General features: G+C 42.0%; 1 protein-coding gene across 2 annotated transcripts in view; it reads right to left on the bottom strand.

Moving 5' to 3' along the window:
• ANKUB1 (ankyrin repeat and ubiquitin domain containing 1) overlaps positions 1 to 22,621 on the bottom strand; it is a 35,800-nt gene extending 13,179 nt beyond the window's left edge. The window contains exons 1-5 of one of the 2 annotated variants that reach the window (XM_075068472.1): positions 22,114 to 22,621; positions 18,045 to 18,188; positions 8,780 to 8,996; positions 4,706 to 4,820; positions 1,618 to 2,547 (exon numbers count right to left, since the gene is read on the bottom strand). In XM_075068472.1, coding sequence (XP_074924573.1) covers positions 1,618 to 2,547; positions 4,706 to 4,820; positions 8,780 to 8,822 — 1,088 coding nt within the window. In that variant the 5' untranslated portion in view covers positions 8,823 to 8,996; positions 18,045 to 18,188; positions 22,114 to 22,621. Of the gene's footprint in view, positions 1 to 1,617; positions 2,548 to 4,705; positions 4,821 to 8,779; positions 8,997 to 18,044; positions 18,189 to 20,513; positions 21,117 to 22,113 lie in introns of those variants that run through there. The other variant, XM_032806241.2, reaches the window with a different exon arrangement.
• Positions 22,622 to 27,170: the final 4,549 nt, after the last annotated feature.

Here is a 27,170-nt window from a genome sequence, read left to right as displayed (position 1 = left end):
GCAGAGTCCTTAAATCCCTGCTGTGGCAGCGCTTTAAAGTCAGCGGTATGGGCCGGTGCTGGTGCCTACTTTTTACTGGTACGCTGAACTGGCCCATACTGCCTTACTTTCACCCCTGTACCTAGTTCTTCTATGTTTGTTGTTTAAGAATTTTTTCAGCCTTCTCTGAATCTTACTACTTATATTTCTAGACTGAAGGGCATTGGTTAAGTGCAAGGATTCTGGTCACATAAAGTTGTTCTTCCATCAACGATTATTCTCAGTACAAGGCCTCAGTTGTAACCGATATGTATGCTAATAACTGCTACCAGTAGGTGGCAGTAATCCCTCAAACATATCCTACAAAAATTTCCTGCAAATATCTATCGTAATGTTGTTGTAGCTGTGTAGGTGCTAGGGTATAAGAGAGACAAGGTGAGTGAGGACCTTTTTACACCTCAGTTTCATTAATTACAGTAAAGGAAGAAAAAAAGTTTCTGGAGGGAAAATGATCGTTCTTTTAATGGACCAACTTCTGGTGATGAGAGAGACAAGCTTTCAAGCTACACAGAGTCTTCCTCAGGTCAGGAAAAGGTATTCAGAGTGTCACAGCTAAATACAAGGTCAAACGGATAGTTTAGCATAAGTTGTTAGCACATATTCTAAGGGATCATTTACCTTAGTACCTTTCGCAGACTTAAGGAAGAGTTCTGTGTAGCTCGAAAGCTTGTCTCTTTCACCAACAGATGTTTGGTCCAATAAAAGGTATTACCTCATCCACCTTGTCTCTGCAAATATTGGCTATCTGTAACTTCCAAGAAAGTGCCAATTATAATTCAGCAGTCCATGATTAAAAACCCTTAGTGACCAGTTGTAACGTCACACAAACAAAATACAGTTTTAAAAAACCTGATAGTTTCTGGATCAGCTTCTACGTATTTTGGTTCCTTTTCTCATGCATTTTAATAACAAGGACAAAACAGAACTATAAATCAAATCATATTATTATACTTAGAAAATACAGTTACTTACCCGTTGTAACAGTTGTTCTTTGAGATGTGGCTGCAGATATGTATTCCACAACCCACCCCTGGTGGCAGATCTGGCAATGCTCTTGCACATGAGCCTCCTCCAGACACCTCAGACAGCTGGAGTCTGGGTCGCTCACTGGCATAGGCTTGCCACAGGAGGCACAGGGTTTGAAGTCTGGAGACTGAGGCATGGCCTTCTATGCAACTGTGGGGTCTAACTATACATACACACTGAAGTTGTGTATATATATATACACACACATACACTAAAGGTAACTAAACTTGCGAAGAAAGAAGGGAATAACAAAGCCACTAGATGAAAGCCTTGCCAAGGCAAGAGGAGTTGTTCCAGTGACCATTTGGGTGGTAAGAAGGAACTGAGAAGGTGCAGTCTATCTGGGTCCCTTATACCAGTGCACGAGCGCGTAGCATCAGAGGGTGCTAAAGCGGTTCCAATCAATACCACTGAAGAAAAAATCTCCAGTGACTGTGCCTGGGGTGCACCCACACGTAATGTGGAATGGACATGAGCAAACACTGGGAAAAGAAAATATAAGCACCTGGGAGGGACATACATAAAGAAGGAAAACAAAAGAGAATACAATACCTGGCAATAGCTAAGCAGTAGATTGCATTATCTCTTGGAGTTCTTCCATTGTGTTCTGAGAAACACTCAGAGGAGGAATTTAAGAGCAATTTAGCATTAGGTGTTGAATAGTAGAAAGGAGGGCGTGAATTTCTGAGGCTAGAAATAGGGGGCAAAGGAACTTTAGCTAAACACATGTTTTGGTCCATACTTTCATCTTTTCTACGCTGAGCAGCCTTCTTTCTAATATACTTCTTTTGGTGAAGTCTGTGTATGTTAGGGAGCTTATTTGCATCTTTCAACGGAGGTAATTTGAGCTTTATTACTTTTTGCTCCCCCTTTGTAACTGTCAAGGGACATGACTCTTTCCCATGTGGAGTTTGATCAGTTAGGTTTGGTAACTTATAGTCCATATTGCCTGCTGCCTTGATCCTGGCTTTGGAAGTCATTTTTGTCTTAGTGAAGCCATCCACGATAACAGTGTCCCCCACTCGTGTTCTGAAGACTGCAGCCTGGTTAAGCCATTTTGTGGTAAGGATGTGACTCTGAGCCTTAAGCAGCCACTGCTTTAATTTAATGTAGATCTTCATGGGAAGTGATAAATTAGGATAAGAAACCACTGACCACATTTTGGTAACTAAATATAGCACACAATCCTTATGTTTGTGTTTGATGCATATGTTCAAAGGAATTTGCCCTGCTGGATTTTGGCACTCTAAGCAGAACACACTATAATTGACAAAGGCCTTCAGTATAATTAGTTGGCCTGCTTCTGCAGCTGCATGAACTGGACATTTAGTTACATCTGGATGATGTGTTTCCTGACACCATTCTTGGTAGGGATGAACACCCACTGCCGCATTGGGTCTCACTCCTTGTTTCAGGATCCATGCTGCGAGCTCAAGGTGCCCAAAAAATGCTGCCATGTAAAGAGCCACCCTCTTCTGATATCTGGAAAAAAAAGAAAAAAAAAACATGCAAAAAAATAATTTAACAGAAGAAACTAAAGAAATCCAACATAACATTAGAAAAATACTGCCTTTCAAAATTATGTATATTTCTTTGCAGAATGACAGCACAAAAATATTCAGCCAAACATATGCCAAGATATGTCTGTAAGCCTCATAATTTTGTGCTCTAATGGGCTGATTAGATAATATGGTTCCCATATGAATACGTAATTTGTACCTTTGTTAAAAGGGCTTAGTCACTGTTGATCATATTTGTTATCCACAAATGAAAACAGAGGCATATGCCGATTTTACAGTCTGTGGAGAGAAGATTTTAAGATGACCCTCTACAGCAGGGCTCAGCAACCTTTCAGAAGTGGTGTGCCGAGTCTTCATTTATTCACTCTGATTCAAGGTTTCACGTGCCAGTAATACATTTTAATGTTTTTAGAAGGTCTCTTTCTATAAGTCTATAATATATAACTACAATGTTGTTGTGTGTAAAGTAAATAAGGTTTTTAAAATGTTTAGGAAGCTTCATTTAAAATTAAATTAAAATGCAGAGCCCTCTGGACCGGTGGCCAGGACCCAGGCAGTGTGAGTGCCACTGACAGTCAGCTTGCGTGCCGCCTTCGGCACCCGTGCCATAGGTTGCCTATCCCTGCTCTAGAGGTAACATGGGTGAAGAGGGATTTCATAAAGTGGAACAGGATTTACAGTTTACACGCGGTAAGGCATTTCACATCCACATGACATTCAAAAATGTGAGATGAGTACAAAAGATCTTTAAAGACCAGTGTAAAAAGAGTGCAAGTATTTCAGAGACAAATAGTTGGACATTTTAAAAGTGGGGGAGGAGATTAAATGATGCAGGTACAAAATAGGGGAAGAGGGTTAAAATACATGTAAAGAGAATAGACTTGTCTGGCTAATTCTTATCTAACAATTCCTTATGTTGTGTGTGTCCTTGTTCTTGGTAAAGACAGTAGAAACCACTTGTTATGCAAAGCCACTGTCACTAAATAGAAAAATAAACCTTCTTAGACTATAACCACAATCTAGGTATGGAGTAACATCGACAGTGAGATACTATCTCGTATACTGTAATCCATATGACGAATATTTTCATTACATTGCATCTTTCATTACAATTCCACTGATAGAGAGCTACTCTATTCTAGCTTAATACTCCGTTCAAGTATGTTATTCATACTTTGCCCTTTTCCTACAGTGCATTAATAATTAGATACCACAAAGGGACACTGTAGAAGTTCCACAAGGTCTGTAGCCATGTTCTAAACATGGTGCCACACTATCATGCAGTGCTGTGATTTCTTACGAGGGCAAAGACTGGTATACTGCATTTAATTTAGAATAAATCTTACTGTGTTATGTCATGTCTAAAGATCATTCACAGTCAAATGATCTTCTTTATCCTGTTAGGTCAGTAATAGGATGTTTTTCCCTTGCACTGATAAGTCCTGGGATCCTTTCTCTCCTTTGTATCTCTCACCAAAACTATGTACTGCAATATAGTCTATATGTGTTCAGAGTTATTAAGGGAGCATTAAATATGGCATTGGCTTGCAAATTCTCCATGAAAATGTATTGGCACAGTCACAAAAGCTACCTGGTCCCCTTTACCATAACAACTTAAAACTAATTATATTTTACTTGCCTAGGAAAAATTCATTCCAGGTGATGGGCAAGTAGAATTTTACAAGGCTAGTATAAACAATGCTTCGTTGCAAGAACAGTTTATTAAAAACAATTGTGAAGAAGTGATGGTGATCTTTAGGACAGTCTTCAGAGATGTCATTACAATTCCCAAATGTCCAAATAAGAGTGACTTTTTAAAATACATACACTCGTCGTAAAATAAAAGCATGATCCACAGTCAACTAAAATCAATGTGGATCAGGCTCCAAATTACTAAAATGGTAGCTGATGTATTTTTTATATTATGAGGATATTTTTGCTATACTCTCTTTAGGAGATATTTCAATTGCTTGAATAGCACCTTACATTAAAAAACTAAAGTAAACTGGCAGTTAAATCCAAGACATAATCAATTTTCAAAAGACATTATTAGGGAACAGAGGTGCTTGGACTGGAGAAATTATGATGAGCTAAAAACCAAATGCAATTAGTTAACATACTTGAGTACTGGTTCTTCATCAGACAGGAAGCGCTGGACTGTATGCTTGTTTCCTAAGAGGCACCCAATCAGGAATTCTTTCCATCCATCCCACACATCCAGACGAAGTGTTGTGCCTACCAACAGCAAGATGCAATCACTTAGCTTGCTTCCAGCTTTGTTATTTTTGCAATTTATAAAAGTCTAAACCTCTCGGTTTGCATCTAAAGGATATTTGTCTGCAACCTACTGGCTGAAGTGTGTGTGTATCACAACCCTCCACTGGAGGGAATGTCAGGCCACACCTGCGAATAGCTTGTCCTCTAGTGGCTGGCCAGAAAAGAGAATATAAGCCCCCTAACACTGTGAATTTACCAAACTACCAGACAATCTGAAAAGGTGTTAGTTTTGGCTAGTTTATATTCAAAAAAGGAGATGTTTGCAGTCTGTTGCACACAGATGGGATATTGATTGGTTACTTGGTCTGAAATAGGCTGAATTTTGTGACCTTTCAGGCACGTAGCAAAGACTGTCTATTGGAAGAGGTGTTAGAGAGGGTTGAGGATATGTTCTCAGAATGATGGGTGGAAGCTGAAAGGAGCTTTTTGTAGCTGGCTGGCTAGTTAAGTTGTGCTATTGTTCCTGTCTGATGGTTTGCTTTTTAACGCCACTGGAACTATTAGGTTGTAAATGTGATTGAGTGTCAGGGCACCTAAAGCCTCTGTATAGGTGTCTTTTATTATTTAAATCAAAATTAAAAAAAACCCAGATAAATGGTAAGTAAGAAAGGACCTTGAGGTTTGCTACTAATAATCCGCTATAATTTGATATTCCCATTTAAACATAGTCACAGACCCAACTTCCTGTAAAAGATCTGGGGCAGTGAAGTTCAGCAGGAATTTCCTGTTCTAGGAAGTATTATAATTAAAACTTCCATTAGAAGGCATTAAAAGTACTCTGGTCTCAGTCCTGATCTTTTTTTCATGGCTGTAACATCCACTGGTTTCTGGGGGTAGAAGTGGGACCAGTGTTAAAACTGCAAATATCAGACAGGCTGTGAGATTCTAAATGTAATCGTTTAGAGCCTGTTCCTAGCAGGCTGATTTTATGTTCACACTTAAACTCCATGGAGTTATGTGGGCGTTAAATCAGTGTGAGTGCGGACAGCTCCCATGCACAGAAACTCCTACGTTTGCAATGATTGGAACAGCAGTTGTGAATGCATCAGGACTGCAAAACTGGACTTCTAAGTTTTGGATCGCTAAAGTGTTTCTGTTCTGGTTTGGAATGTTACTGTGTATATACTGGGTTCGGGACCCTGCACCAAATATCCATACCCAAGATAGTAGAATTATTGATCAGATTACCTAGCTCATGATTTCAGTGGTTCAGTTGCTGTATGTATACTGTTGACCAAGTCCTGGGGCTTTTTTTCTGAACAGTTTTATAAGCAGTTTACATTTAGATTGGCTGCTGGTGAATGTTTATTTTTGTAATACTGTATAAATGGTATCAGATGTGTGTTTGACCAGCAACTAAGATACTCCTAGAAACAAAACATTACTTGCTTGTAAATTTGTATTTGTCTGGGTTATTTTATATTTATTCCCTTTCTAAATATTGTGGTTATAGGGCCAAATTAAACATTGCCCTGTACCTTGTATAGCCATCTACATTAATGCACATTCGAGTAGGTGTAAAGCATTATCAGATCATAATAGTAGTATTTTACACCGGTATAAATTGACTATACAAGGTGCAGTATTGGTCTGTATTTCATATTCACTCTCCAGACTTAGGACTATGGTATGTTTAAGTCTATATTAACATGCTAATTTATTCCATATATTTATCCACAAACTTACATTTTCTACTTCAGGGAAAAATAAACCATATGATAATCTACTGCTTTTCAGGCATCAGAAAGTTATGGTGGGGTAAATTCTCCCTTTACATAGGCACCGATTCAGCAAGGTACACATTCCTAACTTTAAGCATGTGAGTAGTCCCCATGAAGCCTGATCCACCTCCACACAAGTGAATGGTTTATATGGAGTAGACATGAGGGAAGAAATTGTGCCCTCATCTGTACTATTGGTTGTCATTCATAGTTATACATGTCCTGTGTGATTAATTTCATTATTTGTTTTTCTTTCGTACCAATGGGTAAACCAAGGTACAGGGAGGGTAGGTGCTGTGCTCAAGTGGCTTGTTGGGATATCCAGAGACAGAGACTAGGAGTCCTGGCTTCCAACCAACCAGTCTAACCACTCGTGCCTTAGAGCATGGGGGGTTTATGTGCCTTCTAAAAAACAAAAACTGTGGATGCCCTCATTAGGCATGATTTCTTGCCTTGATATTAATCCTTCAATATTTTCTGACCACAGCAGATTGAGAGATTTTAGGTTGTTACAAGAAACTCTTGCTGGTTTGGGGACGCAAGGTGGAAGAAGGCTGAGTATCTCTGGTGTAGCAGACTAAGCAAAACAGCACGAGCTAGGAAGCCATGAATTCTAATTCTGGCATGGGGCTAACACACTGGGCCATAGCTTACCCTACATTTAGATTGGTTTGTTGGTTAGGTTGGTCACCAGCATAGTGACCTAACAGAAAACTTCACTGGCATTTTTTCCATTTACAGTAAAAGCTTTGTTATCTGGCATGTTGTGGGAATCAGGGGTGCAGATTAGTAAAAAATTCCAGTTAACTAAGAGTTATATTTACCAATGGAGGGAGGGGGGTTAGGTGCAGGAGGGGACTCAGGGCTGGGGGTTGGGGTGCAGGAAGGGTTTCAGGGTGCCATATCCAGGCGGCGGTCACCTTGGGCAGCTCCCCGCAAGCAGCAACATGTCCCTCAGCTCCTAGGCAGAGGCACGGCTCGCACGTGCCACTCCCGCAGCTCCCATTGGCCATAGTTCCTGGCCAATGGGAGCTGCGGAGTCAATGCTTTGGACAGGGGCAATGCATGGAGCCCCCATGGCCATTCCTCCACCTAGGAACAGCAGGGACAACTGGACACCTGGCAACCCTATTGAAGATTTGTATTGGAGATATCAGAAATGCCAGTTTCTAGAGCTTTCTGGTTGGTAAAGTGCCAGATAACACAGGTTTTACTGTATTTTTTAAATTTAAAAATGACAGGACTTTGGTCAGCTGTCCATAACATACAAAGTCAGTATGCTATCTAAGGAGTAATGTAATCAGAGGTTCTCAACCTTTTTCTTTCTAAGTCCCTACCAACATGCAATAAAAACTCAGTGATCCACCTGTGTCACAACAACTTGTTTTTCTGCATATAAAAGCCAGAGCCAACATTACAGGGTAGCAAGCAGGGCAATTGCCCGAGGCTCCATGCTACAGGGGCCCCAGCGAAGCTACATTTCTTAGGCTTCGGCTTCAACCTTGAGTGGTTGAAGCTTCAACCCCATGCAGTGGGGCTTTGGCTTTCTGCCCTGGGCCCCAGAAAGTCTAATGCTGGTCCTGATTGGAGGGCCCCTAAAACCTGCTTGTGGCCCCCCGGGGGCCCCGGACTCTGGTTGACAACCACTGATGTAATGGGCAAGATTAACACCTTTGAGAGGTGGACGGGGACTAGAGCACAGTGAGTTTGCAGGGATAACATTAATTTTATATGTTGGTATGCAAGATTTCTGCAGCTTTCTGTGTATTCTCCTATCTTACAAGCAACACTCAGTCCGATAATCCTCAATCTTCCCTCCCTTACACCAGTTTTATACCAGTGCAGCTCCAGTGAAAGAAGTCCCAACTTACAATGGTACAAGTGCAGGCCCAATATTGTTACAAAGGCATGCAGAAGTACATTATGGGTTCCTTTTGTGCATCATTAATTTTTGTCTCTCCACCTGCATTTCATGTTTTTTTATTTTGAAGGGCATCATATGACCCAAAATGTTTTTTTTTAAATACTGAGATCTGCATTAGAAAAGTATCAATAATATTAATGCTCTTCAGGTTTCCCTAAATACAAACTTAATGATAAATAATTCCTTAAATACAGAAAACTGACATGTTATAGACACGTATTTGGTCAACATTGCTGTATTTAGTAGGTAGTGAAAATAAAACCATCTTATACCTATATCTAACTGGTAATCGTTCAGTGTGTTGCAGTCATACATCTCCTTGCCCTCTGGAGTCCTGAGACAATAAACACTATTTGGAAAGCCACATTTCAGGGTTACCAGTGTTTTCAAAAGGGACACTTTTGTAGCAAGAAGATAAAAACTCCCCTTAATGGGCACTTTCTCTTGGGTTACAGCATTGTATACATAGAAGGCTGGCTTGTCTTCTTCCTAAAAGCAAAAATAATAACGACATAAGTGATCCAGCAACACCGCTCTTGTAAATTGTGCCTGTAGTTTAGGTACACTGTTTTTACACATCTAAAGATCTACTTCCTTTTTGTTTCAATGTGGTCTAGTGCAGGGGTAGGCAACCTATGGCACATGTGCCGAAGGCGGCATGTGAACTGATTTTCAGTGACACACTGCCCAGGTCTCGGCCACCAGTCCAGGGGGCTCTGCATTTAATTTTAATTTTAAATGAAGCTTCTTAAACATTTTAAAAAGCATATTTACTTTACATATAACAATAGTTTAGTTATATATTATAGACTTATAGAAAGAAACCTTCTAAAAACGTTGAAATGTATTGCTGGCACGTGAAACCTTAAATTAAAGTGAATAAATGAAGACTTGGCACAGCACTTCTGAAAGGTTGCCAACCCCTGGACTAGTGGATAGAGCAGGAGACTAGGTTCTATTACCAGCTATCCCTCAAACTGGCTGCTTGACCTTCATCCAGTCATTAAAGGCCCAAACCAGCAAGATATCAAGCACCTCTTGTGAGATGCTGAACAACGTAAACTCCTTTTGATATCAGTGAGACATTAGGGCACTCATCGTCTCTTGAGAGGAGCTTTTAACACCTGGAGGAGTGGGCCCTGAACAAATCTGTGCTCCAGTTCACTCATCTATGAAATAGATCTAATAATATTTATTTCACAGGGATGTTGTGAGGCTTAGCTATTTCAGATTTGTAAAATGCTTTCAGATGCAAGGAGGATAGTCATGAGCATGTATTTTTATTTCATTTATAACAGTTCCAAGGTAAAGTCTGTCTGTATTTTACATCTTGTACAACAATTAACGCATGGTCACTGCTTAAAAATGTAAGCCTAATTCTGCACATTAGTGCACCCCATTAACTTCAGCTGAGTAGCATCTGTGAGTTTAGAGCAGAATTTGGCTCTATTAGTGAAACAAGAGAGATGGCAGAGAGGATATCTTACAATTTACAATCTAGACTTCCTATAGGATCTTTGACTGCTTCTGGATGTTCAGTAGCCTCCCCCCTCTCCCCCCATAGTTGCTTTTGTTATCTCTGTGCTTGACTAAGGCCTTGTCAAAAGCCTGTACTTTTGTCTTCTCCAGATTGGCTTACTGCAATATGTTCTTTGAGTTGCTATGCCTGATGATAAAGTTAGTCAAAATTTTCAGTGACAATTTTGGGGTTTCCCAAGCACCATTAGTTGAAGACCATTCACCTTTTGGCTAACAGAATAAGGCTGGCTACCCACTTGATAAGATTTTAGCCCTTCATAGTTTGGGTTTTGTGTCCCTTATTATTTCTGTAGTGTCACTGGCATGCTCGACACTTGTTTTCACTAGAAAACGTTACCGTATTTGACATGACTGTTAAAAGTAGCATTAGATGACAGCATTAGACACTTAGGGTATGTCCAGACTACGATCGATATATCTAGACACGATATATCTATCCCCAAATGCACTCCCATCAACTCTGGAACTCCACCAGAGTGAGCGGCAGTAGCAGAGTCGACAGGGGAGCCACAGATGTCGATTCTGCACTGTGAGGACGGGAGGTAAGTTGAAATAAGATACGTCGACTTCAGCTACGATATTTCCATAGCTGAAGTTGCGTATCTTACATCGAAACCCACCCCCCACCCCCCAGTGTAGACCAGGCCTAAGAGTAGAGGCTGTTCTAGATTTGATTTTTGACAAATAAGGAGGAACTGGTTGAGAATTTGAAAGGGGAAGGCAGCTTAGGTGAAAGTGATCATGAAAAGGTAGAGTTCATGATTCTAAGGAATGGTAGGAGGGAAAACTGCACAATGGATTTCAAGAAGGCAAATTTTAAGAAACTCAGGGAGCTGGTAGGTAAGATCTCATGGGAAGCAAGTCTAAGGGGAAAAACAGTTCAGTCAGTTGGCAGTTTTTTAAAGAGACATTATTAAGAGCACAATAGAAAACTATCCTACAGCATAGGAAAGATAGGAAGTACAGCAAGAGGCCACCTCGTCTTAACCAGTAGATCTTCAGTTATCTGAAACTCAAAAAAAGAGTCCTACAAAAAGTGGAAACTAGGTCAAGATAAAAGGATGAATATAAATAACACAAGTATGTAGGGACAAAATTAGGAAGACCAAGGCACAAAATGAGATTAAACTAGCTAGAGACATAAAGGGTAACAAGAAAACACTCTACAAATACATTAGAAGCAAGAGGAAGACCAGGGACAGGTAGGCCCATTAATCAATGTGGGAGAGAACAATAACAGAAAATGTGAGAATGGCAGAAGTGCTAAATGACTTTTTTGTTTCGGTTTTCACCAAAAAGGTTTTGACTGGACTTCTAACATAGTGAATGTCAGTGAAAATGAGGTGGGATCAGAGGCTAAAATAGGGAAAGAACAAGTTAAAACATTACTTAGACAAGTTAGATATTTTCATGTCACTAGGGCCTGATAAAATACATCCTAGAATACTCAAGAAGCTGACCAAGGAGATATCTGAGCCATTAGGTTAGCGATTATCTTTGAAAAGTCATTGAAGATGGGAGAGATTCCAGAGGCAAATATAGTACCAATCAATAAAAAGGAAAATAAGAATAACCTGGGGAATTACAGAGCAGTCATCTTAACTTCAGTACCCAGAAAGATAATGGAGCAAATAAGTTTGTGGATGATACCAAGCTGGGAGGGGTTGCAAGTGCTTTGCAGGATAGGATTAAAATTCAAAATGATCTGAACAAACTGGAGAAATGATCTGAAGTAAATAGGATGAAATTCAATAAGGGCAAATGGAAAGTACTCCACTTAGGAAGGAACAATCAGTTGTACACATACAACATGAGAAATGACTGCCTAGGAAGGAGTACTGAGGAAAGGGATCTGAGTGTTATTCAGTCTTGTCAGCTGACTCAACTCTACATGGTCATGTTCAAACCACATCACACCATTTTCTAGTGAAGGCAACCTTCCTGAGACTAGCTCTCTCTTTGTATTCCATTCCAACATTTGATATCAGCTGGGACAGTTGGTCTGACAATTCCTATATTTCCATGCGTAGGGGTTGCTGACAAAACATTATAGGATGAAAGCTTTCACCTCTCAAACTTAATGTCACCCTTTGTTCCACAAAACCAGAATTTATAGACCTTCATGTGCAAAGCTTTTCTATTATGCAAGGTTTTTCTAAGGGAAACTGGATTTAGTGGAGAGGATCTCAGTTTTGGTGAACTGATAAATCAATTACTGTTGTTGATGCTGCGTCATGTTGCATATCCTTTGTAAATGTATCAGAGGGGTAGCCATGTTAGTCTGGATCTGTAAAAGCAGCAGAGAATCCTGTGGCACCTTATAGACTAACAGACGTTTTGGAGCGTGAGCTTTCGTGGGTGAATATCCACTTCGTCAGACGCAGGTAGTGGAAAAACGTCTGTTAGTCTATAAGGTGCCACAGGATTCTCTGCTGCCTTTGTAAATGGTGTTTTTAAGTACTGATTGTTGGTGTGTCTAGTGTTTTATGATAGGTGTTACGGAAATGCATGTAAATTCTCAGTCCTAAAGAGAGCCACATGTTTAAGGACTACTCCCCAGAGGTGTGAGCATCCCAAGCAAAATGCTGTGGCCTCTCAATTATAGACTCTCTGGAGGTGGTCACCACCTGGCAGGAATGGGCCGTGACTATACAGATTTACCAAGGGAGGTGCTGCATCAGGGTTTAAAGAGGCAATTTAAAAAAGAATTCCTACCACCAAATCTCTGCCTCTTCTGAACAAAAAGCAAACACACAGCATGCAACATGCATACAGATCAAGGACGTGATTAAATTAAATTTATCTTTCTCCCCAGGGAAACAGCAACAACAATAAAGCTAGAACCAGAAGACGGAGTAAACAAGCAGCTATATTTCTCAAAGACATCCTAACACTGCAGTCCTTTTGCCTCACTGTTCCACTCCTTGTTTTTATGCGCTGCAGCCCTAGTGATGCTGTGCCAGGAGCAGCAATAATTCTGGCCAACTAATCCTATAAGAGTGGAGCAATAGCAAGACTAAAAATATTCTCTTTTGTTTATGGACTGAGGGACCTATATACAAACGAGCTATCTTCAGGATCTTTCTCAGCTTATATAACAACCATGGCGAGAAGCCAAGCTTGTTAGTGCACAGAAGCTGCTGCCTTGCAACAGCCCACCTCATTAATTACTGAACGTGGCTTTGCAGTTTGCAGCTAAGAAAAAAAAAAAAAAAAAGCCCACTCTAAAAGACAGTCTTCCCTGTGTGTATGAAACAGAAATTTAGGTTGCAGTACTGTTGTGTACTTTTATCATGTCTGTTTCTACAATGCTTTGTTTTGCCTGGTATTTTTTTTTTAGCATCAGCACTTATCTCCCTTCTGACAAAAAATTGAAGGTCAAATCGTGCCTGGCCCTGCATAAATGAATTTGTAGGGAGAGAACGCAGGGATCCTGTTCTCCTTCTTTCCAGCACTCATGCAGGAAGCATTGCGAAAAATCAGCTGACACCTACGGCCCTGAAACTCAGATCTGGATGAACCGTGCTTGACATAGGACCTGGGGTAGTGAAGATCACAGGTGGCTTTACACCAACATTACATCCCTCAGCCCTGAGGCTAGCCAGGGTCTGGTTTTATCCTCTGGACTGCTCTAAGTTGTGCTGACTGGTAATGGTCCCCAAGAGCTTATTGCCCCCACCTGCATGGCCACACGGCCTCCACTGGAGGCTGTAATAAGGTGATTAGGAATAGTTTGGCACTTCACTTGTTTAAGACAGCATTGGCTGTCCAAGGAAATGGAGCAGGGCCAAGGACCTGGTCTTATTAATGCATGACTTTTGCGTAACCCTTCAGCACTGGTAACACGGACATGATTACTCGTATGGACGGCAGGTGCACAGAATACTCTAATTTAGTAGCTGAGAAGATCTGATATGCTTATAGACAAGAAAGGTAGTTAGGAGCCCAATGTCACAAAAAACCACACAAATGCCACCCTGGAGAGAATAAAAGTATTCCTCATGATGGATGAAAACAGCCAAGGTTGTTACAGACATGACTGTGAGGGACAGAAATAATTGTTTTGGATTAAGATTTAAGACTAGCTGTAAAGGTCTTGTGCAAAGCCAGTCACCATATTAAACAGTCCTTTTCATGCAAAGGGCAACTACTCCTCCTTCCAGCCAGAGTGAAAATCCTCCAAGAGGAGGAGTTGCATTTTCTTTAAAATAAAGGCAGCAATCAGCCACCTCAAAAAATTAAGGAAAATAACCTGTTATGGGATTTGGGAGAGGGAGAAGACTGAAGAAAAAGGCTATGCGGAGATAAAGGAAGAAGGAGGCAAATGTCAGGACCCCAATGGGGCTCCGGGTGATCGCTACGTTCCACCACCCAACACAGATGTAATGAGGTTGAGCAGTGTCCATATACGAGAAAACTAAGACTACTGATTATTTCTCAAAAAAGGTTTTTAATGACTTAGTTATAAATGCAACACAGATAGAAAAGGAAAAGGAGAAATAGAGACCAGCATTGAATAAGGATTAATATAAATGGCAAATTATATTGCAAACAAGTACAGGTAATATTATGCATTAATTACTTACTACTATAAATCATACTATTAGCATTGAATATAAATGGCTGGTGATACTGAAGGCAGGTACAAGTACAAGCAAAGCTACTGTTACTTATTGATTACCAACTCTGCTCATACTGTTCCCACCACCAGGGGGCACAAGCATAAGTAAAACTATTTATTAGCAACTTATAACTATTCCTAAACAATCTAATACTTCTATTAAGATTTTACTACTGTTTTTACTACTGCAGCATTGATACGACTTGAGATCAAATTATCCTGACATTACAATTTGTAATACTGTAGTGCCAACACAACTTGAGATCAAATTAGCTCAAGCAACCCAGACTTCTCTACTCTATTACTTTATACTGCATGCAATCAGACTTTTTTTACTTTAAAACCTTACCCTGCTGAGAATACATTACCCTTTAGTCGACCGCTCTTTGCACTGGCTAGGTACAGATAGTCTGTGTAGTTCAGGTTTCCTCCGTTCAGGGGGTGTGGGTCTGACCAATCAAAGAGAATGACCCCTTAGACCAAGACAAACACACAAACCCATCTGAGGGTCTACACACTTTATCTCATCTACCTGCCGTGTTTTGAAGCAGGTCAACCAATCAGGTTAGGCCAAATATTTACTGTGGTAGTTGTGGTTACTTTGAAATTATGATCTATGCACAGGTGCACTGCTCATATTTTCCAAATACAGCCAATTGTCCTAATTGTGGTTAATGTGTCAGACACAGAACATTTGAAGCAGCCAGAAGTGCTTGGTTGCTTTGCACCTTGACCACGAGTCTGTATCAAGAACATTCGAATCAGCTGAAAGAAGTGCTTGGTTGTTTTACACCTTGACCACAAATCCATATCTAATTTTGCAAAGCCTGCTTTTTGAAGATGATCACAAGTCTACAATATTTCTTAGTCTGAATTTGCTATGCCTAATATTGCAAAGCTTGCTTTTTGCAGCTGACCACAGGTCTACAATATTTCCTAGTTTAAACTTGCTACACTTGCTCTGGTTACTATCCTTGATCTTTGAGGTTTTCGGAAGTTTTAGGCCTAATATTGAATAAGCTTGACAATACCTTTGCATGATAAGACTTTATCACAGTAATCACAGGCTACAAGAGACATTCAGACACTGAAAAGCCCTGTATAAAAAAAAATATTTTATACCTTCTTTGACTGAAGTACTTTCTGTTTTTCTTGTAACTGGGAACAATTCAATCAAAATACTGTTTAAAAATAAATGTATGAGATGGCAATTGGTAATTATCTCATTTTAATTTGTGGAAGCCTCACTCAGCTGTGTTGTACACTTTCATGGAATTACTGACTTTTAAGTGAACATGAGTTAAACGGTAGCCCCCAAATGCCATATTCTGTCCTTAAGTCCATGTGTGCAACAGTACTGAAAAAGGGGGACCTTTTGGTTAAAACACAGCACTCAGAGTCAGGCAACCTCTATTGTATTTCTGGCTGTACCCATATTCCCTGGAAATGTCTCTTAACTTCTGTGCCTCTGTTTCCCAACATGTAATATGGAAAGAATACTTATAATAACTAATTATACCTGGCTTACAGGGATGCTAGGAGATTTAATTCATTATTGCCCAGATAATGTTTGAAATCCTCAGATGCGTGCACTGTAGAAGTGCAAAGTATTATTTATTGACTTTCCAATTGTAAATGAAGACAGAATTTGCCCTAGACAGCCCAATTTTGAAGTCTAAATATACTTTTAATAGCCTGTATAATCATTAATGTGTCTGAACCAGGTATATATAAACAGCAACAGTTTAGACAGCTAGATGCAGGTCTAGGTGTCCAAATTTAGGCTATCAGGTTTGAAAATGATGCCCAAAAGGCATCATATATGTCATGTTTTCCTTACAGTTATTTTACCAAACCATACCAGCCTGAGTTGCTATTGTCTCTTGTGATGTCTTATGCATTGCTTATTTCCTTTAACAGTGTTGGCATAGAGCTGTAATACAAAATTAGTAGTTATTCCCCTGAAATTCTAACTCCTTCTCATGTATTCCAGCAAAAGAATGACTTTTGCTATACACAACAAGAAAAACCCAGGTTATTTCAATATAGGTGCATTTAGAAAGCAAGATGAAATCATATGTTCTACTTCCTGAGAATGAAGGAAGAAAAGATTTTCCAGTTACAGTGGGATCTGGGGCAAAAATCTATTTGGGGATTGGTTCTGCTTTGAGCACAGGGTTGAACTAGATGACCTCCTGAGGTCCCTTCCAACCCTGATATTCTATGATCCTAAGGAGGGAGCCAAACCATGATGTTAAGTTATAATGAATGATAATTCTTCTTAGAACAATGCCTCTAAAATTAACTCAGAATGCTTGGTTCTCACTGGATACAGGGATAGGCTTTGGCTTGCTTTAGAGTTCAGCTTAGAGGCCTAATAAGGGCCAGGGCTCATCTTTATTTGTAATGGTCTCGAAATCTAAATAGCTGGTTTGGAGATTTCAGCCCAAAATGGTGAAAGTCTCATGAAATCAGCTGCTTATGAGATTTCAGTCATCTTGAATGCTGGCAACCTTGCAAGATTAGATCTCTGAATGGTGAGCATTTCTCACAAGTTTGTCCACAGCTGAACCATGAGTGGAAAAATAGTTCATTCTGGTTTAGAATCCAATTCAGAACCAAACCCATTGGGGTAGGATTGGAGCCAAGGATTGGGATATAATCTATACCCTCTTTCTAAGTGGTTCAAATTCAAGGTTCCAGCTGTGGCCTCTCTCTTTCTATGCTCATCAGTTGTATTATAAAGACTATACTATGTGCTGTACTTAAAATTTGCTGCACTTAGCTTACTGAAGCCTGTGCAAGTAGGAGTAGAGAGACTAGTGCTATTTTTTTATTTAATGCAACTTACCTTTAGCTTTTCTGCACCTCATGAAGGAGCAGCAGCAACTGACTGCCAAGATATATATTCAGCAGAGGAAAAATGACAGATCATGACCAAAAGTCAATTTGTGATCACAGATACTGAGAGAAGGAATGGATTTGGGGGTGACGGAAATATATGGCTGACAAGATCCTCCTAAATCTATTGCCCACAGTGGGAAATGGGTATTGTGCTGTATCAGGCTTTTTCTCCCTATTTGTAAAGGTCTTTCATTCCACAAATTTAATTTCTGTAGAGATGTCTCTCTACAGAAAAGGTTCTATTTTTACAGTCTTTAAAGTTCCATGTAAATAAATGTAAGCCCAATCATTCATGTTACCATAACAACTTTTTACACTCATTCTTTGAAGGTCAGGGTGGCTATTCTTGAGGTTAGATACTTTTTACTGCTGCTTAGTGGTGTTAAATTTAGCACAGGGTCTAGAAGGAGAACCAAAAAACACACAGAATTTCTGGACAACTTAAGACTATCTATTTTTTAATCATACTGTACCTTAACAACACATTTAATGGTCGAGGAAACTGATATCCCTATGTCAGCAAGGATCCAGTTGTCCTTCAGTATTGCTCCTGCATAGATCAGCTCCAAATATCGTCTGCCTTGCTTGTCTTCAGAAAGTGGAATGTGGAAATAATCCTAAAAATGAATAATAAATTGTGAAAAGAATGTCTATGCAGAAGTGATTCCTACCCAGAACAAATCTGCATTCATTTTTGGTGTATGTATATTACATTAGTGCCTTAGAAACTGCTCTTTGCCCCACAGGACTTACAGTCCAAGTAAAGTGTTCTTAGAACATACAACTGCTAGATACAAGATTTATATCGTTTTGTTTTGAAAAGAAAATAGTGTTGAGATCTAAAGAGTCTTGATTTAGGCTAGGTTTATTTTTTGCTTATAAATTACAAAAATTCTGTGTGTATAGGAGGCTAAAGAATGTGATGAAGTTTTGCTGCTACAAATGAATACATCTGATCCATTACAAGTGACACAAAGCTAAAGCAAAAATACAGATCTGTGACCTTCTTGCTGGGGAGTTATGAAAGATCAAGTTTTTCCAAGTGGCCTCTGCTTTTGGTTACCTCATATGTTTGGGTGCCCAACTTTAGGGACCTAGACTACATATATATTATTATAGTTATATTATTATTTTACCAGCTTCAAACTTGGGTACCTAAAATGAGGCACCTAAATGAATATTTAGATACCTGAATTAGATGTCAGGTGGGATTTTCTAAAGAGCTCTGTATTGGCCTATCGCAGGGGTAGGCAACCTATGGCATGCGTGCCAAAGGCGGCACGCGAGCTGATTTTCAGTGGCACTCACACTGCCTGGCCACTGGTACGGGGGCACTCTGCATTTTAATTTAATTTTAAATGAAGCTTCTTAAACATTTTAAAAACCTTATTTATTTTACATACAACAGTAATTTAGTTATAGATTATAGACTTATAGAAAGAGACCTTTTAAAAATGTTAAAATGTATTACTGGCACGTGAAACCTTAAACTAGAGTGAATAAATAAATGAAGACTTGGCACACCACTTCTGAAAGGTTGTCAACCTCTGGCCTGTCTGATCCCATGTAAAAAACCCCCATTGACTTCAGTGGGAGCAGAGTTAAACCAAACTGAGTGCTTTTGAAAATCTCAGCCTACATATTCACAGCTGGCATCAGACCTTGAGGACACCAAAATTAGAAGCCATTTTTAAAGTGTGAGCCTGACTGTGCAAGAACTCTGGACTCTCTCCTTGAAAGGATGAACGTGACATAAATAGTGCTTTTCCTTGCTGTGTCAGAGTAAATGCATAAAACAATATAGGGTTAATTCAGACAATGCAGCTAAACCTGCAGCCACAGGGACTCCTGAATCACAGGAGTCTCATCTCACAAGGAGCAAGTTGAAATGTCACTGTGATCATTCTGGCACCATGTAATGTAGAGTGCAAGTTGTTGCACATGTGGCTGGAGTTTGGTGGTGACAATTTGAGACCTCTGGGGAATCAGGTCTCTCTTTTAATCCCAGCCTTGACTGGGGCATCTCACAGGGTCTTCCTTCTTCCATTGACTGTTCCCTTGATTCTCTACACAAACACACATGCTAGCTCCAAACACTTTCCCAGTTGCTCCCATGAACTGGAACATCGTTCCCAGAGCTGCTGATGGTGGAGACAATCACATTTCACATAAAATTGTGGTGCTTGTTGTCAGTGGTTCAAAAAGATGCCTTCGCAGAGAGACCAAATGCTTGTCTGAATTTCCTCTGACACAATGCCACTGAGCCTGTAAACCAGGCCTGCACAACATGCGGCCCGCATGGACTCACTGTGTGGCCTGCGGCGGCAGGTGAGGGAGGGGGGCTCAGGAGGCGAGCGAGTGAGTGGTCGGGCAGTGGCGGGCAGGCAGGTGAGCCGGTGGCTGGCCGGCCCCAGCTCACCACTGCTCCACCTCCGCCTCCTCCCCTGAACGCTCCACCCCACTTCTCCCCCTCCTGCCCCTCTGCCCGCAAATCAGTATGCTATGTGGGAAACATGGCTAGGGAGAAAGATGTGTAACCAGGGTGCTATTGGATTGCAGAGGATTCTCACTTGTGGGAAATGCCCATTGGGGCTGGCTGCTGGCAGCCAAATGCAAGTTAAAGCAGCCCCGAGATTGCTCTAACTTTCACCAGAAGCCTGTCTATTATAATGGTAATATAACGGTAGCTTTGCCTGCTGCCCCCACCTTTCATATTGCAACAAGCAGAGCTTGGCTAAACCTGCAAATCAGGCAGTAAGAGTCTCAGAAGTCTTACACAGAAATCAGGGATAGGCAGCCAGAAGACCTATAAAATGAACTCCCTTACATTAGAATAGGGAATACTATGCAGTATAAATTTATATTATACGTGTATTTAAACCATAAGTTAAACATAGCAAAATTAAAAATAATTAGCTTGGGATAATTAGTTAAGCACCTACCTTTATCATCAGTTTTACGGCTTGCACAGTTTGGTCTGATGAAATGTCAAAAGATTCACAAAATCCTTCCAAAGCTATGAAAATCCTCATCTTGCAAAACACTCTTAAAAACTGCTAGGAGTCTAGGAGACCTTGCTGAGCTACCAAAACACATGCCTTGCCAAGTTCATAATCACAATTAATGACAAAAGACAAAAACAAAAAAGCAAAATCTATACTACAACGAGCCAGAGAAGACTACAAATATTGAGCCTAAACGCAAAGAGAGTTTCTTCTCTTCAAAAACAAATGCCAGCCAGAAAAAGCCCTGCAGTAACAGGCAGCTCTGACCGTGAGATACAATGTCATGAATGTGTTTCTCTAGCTCAGCTGAATGGGGGGGGGGGGGGGAATTCTCCCACCCATGCGCTTAGTGCAACCAACAAACCACATATTGATTAAGGCAAGTGTGAACAAGTTTCAAACATGTACATACAGGATCCAACCTAATCCTACTTCTACCATTTTACCCACTGTCCACGCAAGCAGTAACTATGCTTAGTCAAAGTGCTACTGATTAAAGCACTGAAAGTCATCAAACAAGGATCCTTGGCAGCTGTTAAACTGAAATGTTTGCTTATTACAAGACACTTTGCAGATGGCAAATAAGTCTAAGCCACATTTATTCATGTTACCATAACAACTTTATTTGTCTATTTACACTTCTGAATCCACTGTGAGAAACATTAGCTACTCATATTTAAAAAAAAAAAAGTAAATATAAAGGCCAGTAGTTTGCAGTGTGAGAGCTATCATTTAGAGCATGGCAATAAGCTTTAGGATTCTTGGGCTCTCCACCATAAGCAGCAGCAGTGCACCTTGAATAGTAGAGTGTGGAAAGATGCCTTGCCCCAATGCACTGCTGGAGAGGAGGGATGTTGGCCATAACCTGATTGGCTCTCAACTTCCAAACAATCAGCTAATGGAGAGGGAGTAAGTGGAGCTGGGGAGAGTGGGGTGGAGTCAGAGGGGATGGGGAAGCAGAGCTGGAAACATAAATTAACTCCAGCAGTATTTCTATTGTGGGGGCCCCCACTGCCCTCCTGGTTCTACCACCCTTGTTCTCCTTCACATGCCATTAATTTACTCTTTGACCTTAGCCATACCAAAGTCTCTCTATGGCTCAGTTTACACTTGAGCCTTCATTCTGATCCAGCAGACAAGCAGGACCTCTGCTCCATTGAGAGCTTCATACTCAGGGAAAGGTTAGAAGGACTGACACTGGCCAGAGCCTTTGTGGAAATGGGGGTTGGGAGGTGATCTCTGGTAAGCTTCTTAGCATGTGTGTAGATTCTTTAATTGATCTCAATAGGTCTTCTCTGTAGAGCTTTTAGTTTAAGAATAAAATATGCTTGCATAGAAACAACCGTGGTAACTTAACTGTTGGCAGTTACAGTAGAACCTCAGAATTACAAGCACCAGAGTTAGGCTATGTCTACGCTACCGCGGTAAGTCAACCTATGCTACGCAACTCCAGCTACGTGAATAATGTAACTGGAGTTGATGTATACTGCGGGAAGGAAGGTGGGGGTCAATGGGAGAAACTCTCCCATCGACTTACCTTACTCTTCTTGTCGGGGGTAGAGTACAGGGGTTGACTGGAGAGCAATCTTCTGTCGACTGGGTAGGTCTTCACTAGACTTGCTAAATTGACTGCCGGTCGATTGATCTCAGAGCATCACTGCTGGCTGTAGTGCAGACATAGCCTTACAAACTGACCAGTCAAACCCACCTCATTTGGAACCAGAAGTACACAATCAGGCAGCAGCAGAGAATCCCCCATCCCATGCAAAAAAAGCAAATATAATACAGTACGGTGTTAAACACAAACGACTAAAATAATAAAGGGAAAGTTTAAAAAAATTGACAAAGTAAGGGAACTGTTTCTGTGCTTGTTTCATTGAAAATAGGATGGTTAAAATCACAATTTTTCTTCTATATAATATAGGTTTGAAACTTTACTAAGTCAATGTTCAGTTGTACACTTTTGAAAGAACAACCATAACATTTTGTTCAGAGTTATGAATGTTTCAGAGTTACGAACAACCTCTCATCCTAGGGTTAGGGTTCCTAAGGGTAGGGCACTTGGAGCTAGGGTTAGGGTTCCTATGGGTAGTGCTTCCCACCCTAGGGTTAGGGTTTCTACGGGTAGGGCACTTGGAGCTAGGGTTAGGGTTCCTATGGGTAGGACACTTGGAGCTAGGGTAAGGGTTCCCATGGGTAGAGCTTCCCACCCTAGGCTTAGGGTTCCTAAGGGTAGGGCACTTAGACCTCGGGTTAGAGTTCCTATTGGTAGAGCACTTGGAGCTAGGGTTAGGGTTCCTATGGGTAGGGCTTCTCCCCCCTAGGGTTAGGGATCCTATGGGTAGGGCACTTGGAGCTAGGGTTAGGGTTCCTATGGGTAGGGCTTCCCCCCCCTAGGAATAGGGGATCTATGGGTAGGGCACTTGGAGCTAGGGTTCGGGCTCCTGTGGGTAGGGCTTCCCACCCTAGGGTTCGGGTTCCCTAATGCCAAGTGCCCTACGCATAGGAACCCTAACTCTGGCTACAAGTGCCCTACACTTATAAACCCTAACTCTAGGGCGGGAAGCCCTTCCTATAGGAACCCTAGCCATAGCTCCAAGTGCCCTACCCATAGTAACCCTAACCTTAGCTCCAAGTGCCCTCCCCATGGGAACCCTAACCCTAGCTCCAAGATCCCTACCATTAGGAACCCTAATCCTAGGGCAGACAGCCCTACCCATAGGAACCCTAACCCTAGCTCTAAGTGCCCTACCCTTAGGAACCCTAACCCTAGGCTGGAAGCTCTAATCATGAACCTAACAACAGCTCCAAGTTCCCCTACCTGTAGGGAACCTAACGCTAGCTCCCAAGTGTCCTACCGATAGGAAACCTAACCCTAGCTTCAAAATACCCGACCCATAGAATCTTAACCTTGGCGGATAAACCCTACCATAGGAACCCTAGCCCTAGCCCAAAAGCCTTGTACTTAGAACCCAAAAGCTAAGGCAAGGAAGCTAGCCTAACCTAGCTCCTAATGCCTTACCATAGGAAACCCTAAACATAGCTCCAATGCCCTATCCATGGAACCCTAACACCTACTCCTAGATCCCTACATTAGGAATCCCTAACTATTGCTCAAAGTGCCCAGCCATTAGAAACCCACACCCTACGTGCGGAAAAACCTACACCATAGTATACTCCTTACCCTCGCCCAAGTGACTACCTCATAGAACGCCTAAACCTAAGGCGAAAGCCCCCTAACCCATAGGACACCTAATCTAGCTCAAAGTGCCCTACTCTAGAACCTCTATCCTTGGTGGAAACCCCAAGAGTAGGGCACTTCGAGCAAGGTTTGGGTCCTATAGGTAAGAAGCTCCTGCCCTAGGGTAGGGTCCCTAAGATAGGACCACATGGACTAGAGTTAGAGTTCTATGGGTAGGCACTTGATCTAGCTTATGTCCTAAAGGGAGGTCACTTGTAGCTAGGTTAAGAGTTACTAAGAGAGGACACACTTGAAAGCTAGAGAGTTCCTAGGGTAGGCTCCCCCCCGTAATGTTTAGGATCGTAGGGGAGGGTACTTGAGTGGTTAGAGTCTATGGTGGATTCTGCCCTAGGTAGGTTTCCTTACAGGTAGCACCTGCAGCTTTAAGGTTAAGGTTTCCTACTAGTAGGCACTTGGACAGGTTAGGTGTTCCTAAGGTAAGCAATTGGAGCGGTTAGTTCCTATGGGTAAGGCACTTGGAGCTAGAGTTGGATTCTATTAGGTAGGGCTTCCTGACCTAGCCTCGGTGCTAATGGTAGGTGCACTTTGGAGCTATGATTTAGGGTCCTATGTAAGGACGCCTAGCTCTATGGTGAGGTTCCTGGGAAGGAACTTTGAGCTAGGTTAGTTTTCCTTATGGGTGGCTTCCCGCCCTATGGTTAGGGTTCCTGAGGTAGCGCATCTAGGATCTAGGTAGGGTCGATGAGAGTGGCCCTTGAGCTAGGGTTAGGGTTCTATGGAGGGCTTCCCGTCTTAAGGTATATTACTAAAGGGTAGGCACTTGGAGCCAGGGTTAGGTTCTTATGGGTAGGCGCTTCCACTTTGAGGGTAGTGCCTATGCGGTACGGCTTCCGCCCTAGCTTCAAGGTTCCTAAGGTATGGGTACTTCAAGCTAAGGTAGGGTCTTAATGGGTAGGGCACTTCGAGCTAGAGTTAGGTTCCTGTGGGTTGGACTTCTGCCATATGGTTAATGTTGCTAAGGGTAGGGCACGGAGCTAGTTAGGAGTTCCTATGGGGGCTTCCCGCCCTACGTTAGTCTCTAAATGTAGGGCACTTGAGTAGTTAGGTTCTATGGGTAGGGCTTCCCCCTAGGGTAGGGTGCCTATCGTGGAGTGCACTTGAGTTAGGGTAGGGTTCAATATGGGTAGGACATCTAGGTACAAGGGTAAGGGTTCCTATAAGGGAGGGGCTCCCCCTTGGGTGGGCCTATGGGTAGGCACATGGAGTTAGGTAGGGTCCTATGTAGACACTAGAACAGGTTAGGGTCCCATGGAGGCTTCCTTTAGGGTTAGGTGCCTATCGGGTAGGCACATGGAGTTAGGTTTAGGGTTCCTATGAGCTTCCGCCCTAGCTTGGGTTCCTAAAGTTAATGGGCACTTCAAGCAAAGGTTAGGTTCTTTTGGGTAGGCCATTGGCAGCTGGAGTAGGTTCTATGGTTGGACTTTCCGCCCTAGGGTTAAAGGTCTAAGTAAGTACTTGACTAGGTATGGTTCCTATGGGAGTAGGTATCCCGCCAGGGTTAGGTTCTCTAAAAGTAGGGCACTTGGTCATAAAATAGAATAGGTAAGGTAAGGTTAATTTCTTTACTGTAAAGGGTTACATAGAACAAAACACCTACCAAGGACAAAATCAGGAAACAGATTTTCAATAAGAAGGGTGACACCTCTGCATTTTGCTTTTTCTGGTCTTTTGTTTCTCTGCTGTGAGAAAAACAAGCTTTCTTTAACTCCCGTCGTCTTTCAAATCTTTCTTCCTACACAATCTGTGAGTACAAAAAGGAAACAAATAATCGATGTGAGACTTTGTGTTGTATGACATGTGTTGATTGCTGATGGTTTAAAACAGGCTATCTTAAATCAGACTGTGATCATATTTTCTTATAAGCAAAAGCCTGTATTGAGTTTCCTTATGCAAGATTATTGTTGTATTTCTTTCTTTTTATATAAAGTTTCTTTTTTAAAACCTGGGCGAGTTTTTGGGTTCTCTGGTGGCTACAAGGAAGGGGTTGGAAAAATCTCTTATATTTAGCTTTACTAGATTGAATTCCATCACCTCAGGGGAGTGGTGAATTCCCTCTTTGTTTTGCCTTCAAGGAGTTAAGTACTGCATCGCCCAGGCTCCTCCAGGGAAAAGGGAGGGGGAAGCGGGGGAGCAGATAACGAGGAGACAAGGGGGAAGAGCTTGTGTTCCCGTTGAGATAGGGAGACCCAAGGGATTTGGGTTCTTGGGGTCCCCCCAGGGAAGGGTTGGGGATACCAGAGAGAGGGAAAGGGAGTCAGGCCCTGTAAATTCCTGGCTGGTGGCACCGAGAATAGATCCAAGCTGGGTATAAGCTTGGGGAAGGTTCACAGTAAACACCCAGATTTTGTACGCTAAAGTCCAGATCTGGGACAAACGTTTAGTACAACTTGGAGATAGGGTTAGGGTTCCTATAGGTAAGGCTTCCCCCCTAGGGTTAGGGTGCCTACGGGTAGGGCACTTGGGGCTAGGGATTCCCACCCTAGGGTTAGGGTTCCTAAGGGTAGGGCACTTGGGGCTAAGGTTAGGGTTCCTAAGGGTAGGGCACTTGGAGCTAAGGTTAGGGTTCCTATGGGTTGGACTTCTCGCCCTAGGGTTAAGGTTGCTAAGAGTTGGGCACTGGGAGCTAGGATTAGGGTTCCTATGGGTAGGGCTTCCTACTGTAGGGTTAGGGTTCCTAAGGATAGGGAACATGAAGATAAGGTTACAGTTCCTATGGGCAGGGCACTTGGAGCTAAGATTAGGGTTCCTATGGTTAGGCCTTCCGGTCCTAGGGTTAGGGTTCCTAAGGGTAGAGTACATAGAGTTAGGGTTAGGGTTCCTGTGGGTAGGGCTTTCCGCCATAGCGTTACGGTTCCTACGGGTAGGGCACCCCGCCCTATTGTTAGGGTTACTATGGGTAGGGGACTTGGAGCTACAGTGAGGGTTCCTATGCGTAGGGCACCCCACCCTAGGTTTAGGGTTCTTAAAGGTAGGGAACTTGGAGCTAGGGTTAGGGTTCCTAACGGTAGGGCACTTGGAGCTAATGTTAGGGTTCCCATGCATAAGACACTTGGAGCTAGGGTTAGGATTCCTATGGATAGGGCTCTTGGAGCTAGGGCTAGGGTTCCTATAGGTAGGGTTTCCCCACCTAGGCTTAAGGTTTCTAAGGGTAAGGCACTTGGAGATAGGGTTAGCGTTCCTAAGGGTAGGGCACTTGGAGCTAGGGTTAGGGTTCTAAATGCTAGGGCAATTGGAACTAGGGTTAGGGTTCCTATCGGTATGGCACTTGGAGCTCGGGTTAGTGTTGCTATGTGTAGGGCTTTCCACCCTAGGGTTAGGTTTCCTCAGGGTAG

The sequence above is a fragment of the Chelonoidis abingdonii genome, chromosome 8 (assembly GCF_003597395.2).
Source record: "Chelonoidis abingdonii isolate Lonesome George chromosome 8, CheloAbing_2.0, whole genome shotgun sequence".
NCBI lineage: Eukaryota > Metazoa > Chordata > Testudines > Testudinidae > Chelonoidis > Chelonoidis abingdonii.
The sequence above is the reverse complement of the archived record's forward strand: the minus strand, read 5'-3'. Positions and strand labels throughout refer to the sequence as shown.